This window comes from Anopheles moucheti, chromosome 2 (genome assembly GCF_943734755.1).
Source record: "Anopheles moucheti chromosome 2, idAnoMoucSN_F20_07, whole genome shotgun sequence".
Lineage (NCBI taxonomy): Eukaryota > Metazoa > Arthropoda > Insecta > Diptera > Culicidae > Anopheles > Anopheles moucheti.
The window spans coordinates 33,860,426-33,867,978 of record NC_069140.1 but is presented as its reverse complement, the minus strand read 5'-3'; the positions used below and the strand labels follow the sequence as shown (position 1 = coordinate 33,867,978).

The following is a 7,553-nucleotide window of genomic DNA, read 5'->3' as shown; positions in this document are numbered from 1 at the left end:
TCCTTTCCTTTTCCGCGTTCGGCTGTGTGGTCATCCGTTGTGGTGTGCGCATTCCCACGGAGCGCGTTCACCATCACGCCGCAGTCTCGTCGTTCACATCGGGCCACAGAACCCAACATAGCATGCTTTTGTTCTGCTTCTGGCATGTCCTGCCAGTGCACCGTTAAGCAAAGGCAAACCTTTTCACCCACCGCCACCCATCCACCTTTTTTCCATTGCTTTCTCTGTCTGTTTCTATCTATTTCCCTCCCTTTTCATTATTCGCTATATCTCTCTATCTTTCACCCACACACGCACACATGTTCTTTTTCTTGGGGCTTATATTTTCTTGCCCCTGATCGGCATCCGTGATCGGCAAAATGGGGTGGAAAAATCCGGCCAAACGAGGGAAAAGGGTGGTGCTGGATTGCAGTTGCTTTCGAACGTTGGTATTCTCTTCCCCTTGCTCTCTCGCACTCTCTCTCTCTCTTCCTCTCTCACTCTCACTCTCTCTTTTGCATATATTTTTCTCTTTCTCTTCTACCAAAGAAAAGCAGCACTTTCTTCATCGATGTTCAAAGGATACAGGCACACATACACACACGGCTATAATCAGGTTTGTCATGATGGGAAGATATTTTCGTCCGATGAAATGATAATTATATTTTTCCTCGTACTTCTCTTCGCATTTTCCACTTGTTCTACTCTCTTTCTACTTTCTCTCTCACACACATGCTCTGGAACGGTACAAGAAAAACGAGAAGCGTGTCCTGATCCAGGCTGGAACACTTCTCGGCTTCTTCTAGCTTGAGAATTCTGATTTCTTTTCCACCACTAACGCACACCATTTTCAACACACACACACACTCACAAATGCACACGCATACATTCGTGCGTCACCGTGTAACCATTGGCTCGGAACGACCCCAGAGCGGCAGGATATAAGGCTAAGGCAAAAAAAACAGATTCTCTTGCGTTGCGTTGCTGCTTCTCAACCTTTGGCGAACCCACCGAGGACAATTGCACAACGGGCCTGGGTGGTTGAATTTTCACTACGGATTTTTCACCTCCACCTGGTGCCCCCGGGAAATTTTCCGACCGTGCGAGGTACGTCCTTCTTGTCTCACTTCCTGCCCCTGACGAAGGATTCGGTTCGGTGGGAGCACATTTTTACCAATCAGCTTATCAACCATGAAGCATACAGCACGCACACACACAAAAAAACCCTTCTAAAAACCCCGACCTATCAATGGCCGCGCGTACACTTTGTTCACACTGCACACGTACATGCGGCACACGTACGCACGCACTCCCACACACGCACACACATACACAAAGACCGCGTTTGGGGGAGGCTCACCAGCAGCAGCAGAAGATTGGTTGCCTCTCGCGTTTCGCACGTTGCGCTGCTTTGCTTTGCCTCACACCCGACACCTGACACCCGACAAAAGCAAGCAAAAACCGGGCGGGACACACCGTTTGGACGAGGTCTCGGCTCGATGCCTGCCTGCACTGTTCTGCGTTCGGTTGCGAGCGGACGGTTTACCTTAACCTGCAGCAAAAGGTGACCGAGAGCACGGTGCGTTCGCGTTCGGTCGGTTCACATTCTCCTGGCGCGGGTCTCGTGATGGTCCTGGCAAGGGTTCTGTTGTTTCCCGCCCGCCCTGTGAGAGCGAGAGCGGCCGTCGCGTGAGCAAATGCCGGTTAGCAGCAGCATGTTGCTAGTGTGCGAGGGAGCCCGACGAGCCGCGGTGCGTAGGATGGGTGAGCGGGATGTAACGTTGCCACCCGCTACTGCTGGGGGTGGGCTATGCTCGGTATGCTAAATTCACCTGCTCATTGTTACGGGTCGCTCCGGAAAAAGTTACACTACTGCGGGGTGCCCAAGCATTGGATGTTAACGACGAAAAGCTTTTCACGCTGGAGAAGACTTCAGCTATCACGGTTTTTTTTTCGTTTAAAAATAATGGTGTGCTGTGGAAATTTTAGTACAACAAAATCATCATTTTGATCCATTTGATGATGTTTTATAACCAAAAAGATCGTTTTTATATTTTTGATTTATAATTTTAATACTTTTCAATTATAAAACAGTTTTATTCATGTGCTCCAATCGTTTTTCCCTTTTAAGTTCCTCGGTTCCTTACATTATCTTAAATTTCGTAAACGCTCGTGAAACTAGGACATCTACCAGGACTCGAAACGAAAGCTCGCTAAAGCTCATACAGTTCGTCACGAATAAACGGGTTTGTGAGAAGCAGGCCAACTGGAGTGAAATATTTCATTCCGTGTGAAATATTTCAAATCAGTCATAGATAACCCCCTTAACAGGGGTTTCTTTAAGGATATGCTATTCGCACAACAAAATGACAGTTTTAAACCAATCATACCGTTGTCACACTGGGAATGTGATATACATTTGAGAGAAATCAAAATTAAAAAAAAAAACACTCAGCTGATTCGTTTTGATTCACTGTTATTTGTTAAATTTTATGCTATCGGTTTTTGTTGCTGTTGTTGATTTATTTCTTTTTGGTTTGTTTTAATGGCGTTCGTAGCTGTCACAAAAACCAGTTCATATACAACCAAAAACCCCGCGATAGATTAAGATGTGTTTTCGCCAAACATAGTACTAACCGGATGTTATACATTGGTATTTCATAGGTTTTTTTTTGCTTTGCTTCCTTCTCTTCTGTCTGCTGCAGCAGCACTGCCGCGGGTAATAATAGCCATAGAGTAATGGATTTACGGTTACCGAAAACCGAAAACAGATCAAAGATTATGTTAGAAAACGCTACGCTTGTCTACTATGACGTGTTGCTGCGAATGCCTCTACCCGCTAAACCTTTCACTGCGTTCGATTGAATGCGTAATACGTTTTGTTTGGCGGACAAAGTTTGGACACATTACTGCGGATACAGTTAAAAGCAAATGCCTCCCCGCGGGGTTTGTCGGGCTCGTATGATAAGCCGCCGAACAAGCACATGGATCAGTAAGCGCTCACAAACACAAACTGCGTACCTTTGCGCACGACAAGCGTGAAGCCCGTCAGTATGTCATGTAACGTGGCACCGTATGCACTAGTGTGGTGTTTTAATGAATCTTTTGGAGAAGAAATATTCATATGAATCAACAATGAAGGGCCATCCAAATTATGAGTCGACTCTGAGTCGAGTGCTCATAGATTCATGAATCATCAAAGATTCATCAATGTTTATAAACTTTCATCAAAAAATCGTGAATCTTCCAATATTCATCTCGAATCTCTAGGAAATTATAAATGGTATTTTTTTTATTTTCTTCGTGTTAATAAACCGAAAAATCGCAGTTCTAAACTTGTTGAAGTTTTTGTGTCGGTAAAAAAGAATATAAGAATTGCTGTACTGCTAAAATAACTCACGAGCAGCTAATGTTCGATTGCGTAGATTAAATCAGCTGCGTAAAATCATTACTCTGTAAACGTTTATGAAACTTTGAAAGTTTTTGAGTATTTGAGGATTAATAAATCTTTGAAAGTTCATAAACCTATGTTAATTCATGAAGCTTCAAAATAGAGACATTCATACAGTTCAAAGATCCTTTCATATTAGATTCATCCAGCACTAGTGTATACAACGGAGCGTGCGTGACAAAGTGATATAGAGGGCGCTGCTCGGATACACGGGTAATCGTGGTTAGGACTCGGTTTTCCCTAATAGCTCTAGACACGCGCATACACACACCGCAACATAGTGATGGTTTGTGTATGGTTTTGTTTTAGCGGGGTTTATTATCGTATTCCTTCGTGAGGATTAGAGTATCCGATAGAATGAATATATGTATAAATTCTACATAAATGTGGGTTTTCTTTTGCACCGCAAAATCGCATTAGGTGCTATTGGGGCTTTACTGTAATACAACGACTCGACGATTAATGCAACAACGTAAGAAAGAGAGGTATGCAAAAACCATTTCGAGTCGAGATGTCCAATTTACGTCCTTTAGTGTGTTTACGTTTCGTTCATCGGTTGTTTAAGTGTAATTTTAACTCTTCTTTCGCCGCTAGACTTTTTTTTGGTTTCATTTCTATACGGTTTAAACGTTGATGTATCACAGAAAAAATGTATGTACAACATCGGATTCAAAGTTTGCTGTCTTCTTCACTTAATCGCTCGGTTTTATCTTGAACATTTATGGAATGGCTTCATTTTTCTACTTCCAACAGTAGGGAACGGGAAGGTTTTGCTTTCGTTTTTTTTTGTTGTAATCTTTCGTCTACTCTATGGGCTTGGAATTGTTGAAATATGCATTTTATCGGGCGTTATATCGGTAACGACAACTGTTGTAGGAGAGGCCTTAGCCAGGATGCCGTTACAGGAGAGGGACGTTGAAGAAACACAAGCTCGTGTTACTATTGTTAAGAGCCATTTTCCTTGTTCTTTGTTTGTTTGTTTGGTTTTTAAAGAAGTTCCTTGAACCGTATGGAGTCGAATGTGTACCTTACATATTGGCTACTGTTTTACACTATACGATGAGCTATGATGACGGGTTGATTCATGCAACAGATGAAGCGTATTTTTTTAAAGATGCTTGTACATGAAGTATACAACAGTTTACATACAACGATCAGAAACGTATCGCTCGATATGGTGCTACACCGTTTGCTGCTTATTTCACGTTTAGTAGTAATCACGATTTCTCACCTAGACCCACTCGTTCAAATCATCGATACCTCGCGCATATGATTTTGGCTGTCTTTCTGTACCTCGTGATATTTGGTTTGTTTGATAGACAGTGTTTGGTTTATGTCCGTTCGTTTTACAGCGTAGCGTACCAGGAAAAAGAACGATCGAAATGTACGCAAACATTGAACGGTGTTAGATTCAGCTTTATACGTGTCACTAATCTCAACATTTGTCGTTTAACGAAACACTACAACAACGCTACGGAGAAACGGAGAATAAAACTCTAGAAGAAAAAACGAACGAAGGTTGCATGCTTCGTGGTTACGGTCTTATGTTATTGGGTGAATATTCCCCACACAACAATCATTTCTCGATAGGCGAAATATAGGTGCAAAACTGGTAGTAACATCTTCGGTGTTGGGAACTGTTTCGCTCGCGCCTGCTCTAGATATTGGCAAAGGTTTGATCTCTTGTGTTGTTACGCTATAATCGTTTGTGTACATTTTTTGTTTTGGATTTTTCGCACAAAACGTTCAATCAGAAACAGTATAAGAAGAGAGGAAAAATGGCAGTTTAACGATGTATGAATGCCGTTACGCCGGTGAAGTTTGCTACACGTTGTGTTACAAAGACGAAGCTACCGAATCGTTCCTGTGTGCAACGTTCGCGTTCCCTAAAATACAGCACCGTGTTGCTAATATAATTGGGGCGTTTTCTTTTATCCAGCTTTAGCTTTCCGATCAAATTTTTGCATCTTATGGATTACTATATACAGCAAATGGATTGGGTGGAAAAAACGGATCAAATTTTTGGCAACGATTTGTTTTTGTTTTGTTTTGACGACTTATCCATCTGACGGTTTATCCAACCCACTGTCCCACTGTGTTGTTGCTTTTCAATCTGGGCCACTTACTCTATACATAGAGTACTGAACTTTTTGGAATTGTTTGTTAGTTTTAAAGCTAGTTCAATCAATGTTTGCTCAACATTTGTTTCTGGCCCTTCTAGACGCTTCAATTTCTTAGAAGCATTTCCATTCTTCTACTTTTGTGATAACCTTGTTAGTTGCCTGTTTGCTAAACCATCAGCGTACAGCTTGGACCGATTCTAAATGTATCTTTATAGCGTACAAAACGCTTTTTGGTTAAGGAGAATTATTCATTACGTCGAAATTTGGCATCGTGTACTTCTGCGCCCAACGGTATACCGCCGAAGTTATGTAATGTCTTTGGGATTCCGCGACTCCACAGGAAAGGTACATTATTGAACCACTCCTGTCTACATTTAGGCGCTTACGATTCCGAAGTAACGCATCTCGTTGGGCTGTATACGGTGGAGGAGAGTTGTACACTTACGCCGGTGGAATTTAAACGTTGAGAACTACCGGACACAAGGTGACACATTGTCGGGGCACGGTTTGGAAAAAAAAACAGAAAGAAGCAGAAATCTATATTGTGCAATCCCTGTATATCGCTAGATACAGTACAACTATGGCTAGTAATGACACGCGTAGAACACTGGTCCAAAATCCCTCATTCTCCGTGGAAAGCTACACGTTCCGGTATAAGACTATCTAAACCTTGCATAAAACCCGATGGCCCACGGCACACTTTCGATGATGGTTTGTTTGTTTGTTTTCTTTTTCAACTCTGTAGCTGATAAGTATGCGAAATGCTACGCGAAACTGTACTACTGCGTTCGAAAATAGTTCATCAACACTACATGCTACACGTTTGTCCTCCTGCACACTGAGATGAGATGTGATCTTTCGCTTCTTCTCGCTTTCGCTGGTCAGTTAAACAAGTACCCGAAATGCTAGGATGGGGTTTTTAGTGCCTTTTTCTTTACTACATAATCCTTACGCTCTCTGTCGCGAGTCTGCTCTACTGCGGTTCGGTTTTTCGCTACGTAAAAATTCCCTGCATTGATGTGTATGTGTGTGTGTGTGTGTCGGTGTGTGCATGTGTGGGTGGCATTTTAGCCAAACCAAACGGGTAAAACACCCGGGCGAATGTGCTAATTTCATCCTAACTAGTGGTTTCTAGGCGCATACATACGCCACCGTATTACCGACCGAAATCTAAACCTGCAAGACGATTCGCGAGTTACTTGCAGTAAAAGTGTTACATTTATATGTTTTGTTTTCTCTGTTTTCACTGTTTCTTATTTCAGTCTTTTTTTTTTTTTTTGCTCGGTACTTATTAGTGATCCTAAGTCCACCAGCAGCAGTCTCGAGTGTTGGGATCGTTCTTCGATATTGTGTATGGTGTGCGACTGAAACTAGGCTGACTGTCTTTTACGGGAGATTGCATGAACGTTTCTCGCTTCTTGGTGCATGAATTTTCACCTCGATAGTGTTGCACTGGTCATATGAAAAGCCCACCGATAGGACGGTCACCTTGTGCCGGCGTGGTTTGAAAGTTCCTCAAATAAGTCGATGTGTGTTCAAGGGGAAATGCAATTTTGGGTCAAGCCAAAACTTGTTACTGGTCATGTATTTTTTTTTCTGTATGTTTACGAATCGCACGTAAGAGTATTATCTATTTGCTTTGCTAAACGTCTTATAGTTGTTTCTGCTTCAACTGCTAGTATAGTGATATCGTAGATCATGCTATCGATCAGCCAAAGCCTCGAAATATCGACGTCTGGGCATTTCTAAGGACTGCACTCCATTCAATGGCAGGGTTGGTTTTGTCTTACACCCAAATCTGTTCGCGACGCTTGCGTTCGCCCTGCCGCCTTCGCACCCTATGCTAGCACCAGTCCTCGTCATCCGAATCGGAATGTCTCGAATGGAGTGCTCCCTTTGGTTTGTAGCCGTTCAAAATGGGCGACGGCAGTACCCGGCCACCGGTGCGACCCATGGCTAGGGCCTGCTCGTACGACAAGGGTACCGAGTGTTCCATTCTG

General features: G+C 42.9%; 1 protein-coding gene across 1 annotated transcript in view; it reads right to left on the bottom strand.

The window, feature by feature from the left end:
* Nucleotides 1-5,528: 5,528 nt before the first annotated feature.
* LOC128298218 (voltage-dependent calcium channel type A subunit alpha-1) overlaps nucleotides 5,529-7,553 on the bottom strand; it is an 86,321-nt gene continuing 84,296 nt past the window's right edge. The window contains exon 34 of the mRNA XM_053033963.1: nucleotides 5,529-7,550. Coding sequence (XP_052889923.1) covers nucleotides 7,397-7,550 — 154 coding nt within the window. The 3' untranslated portion in view covers nucleotides 5,529-7,396. The remainder of the gene's footprint in view (nucleotides 7,551-7,553) is intronic.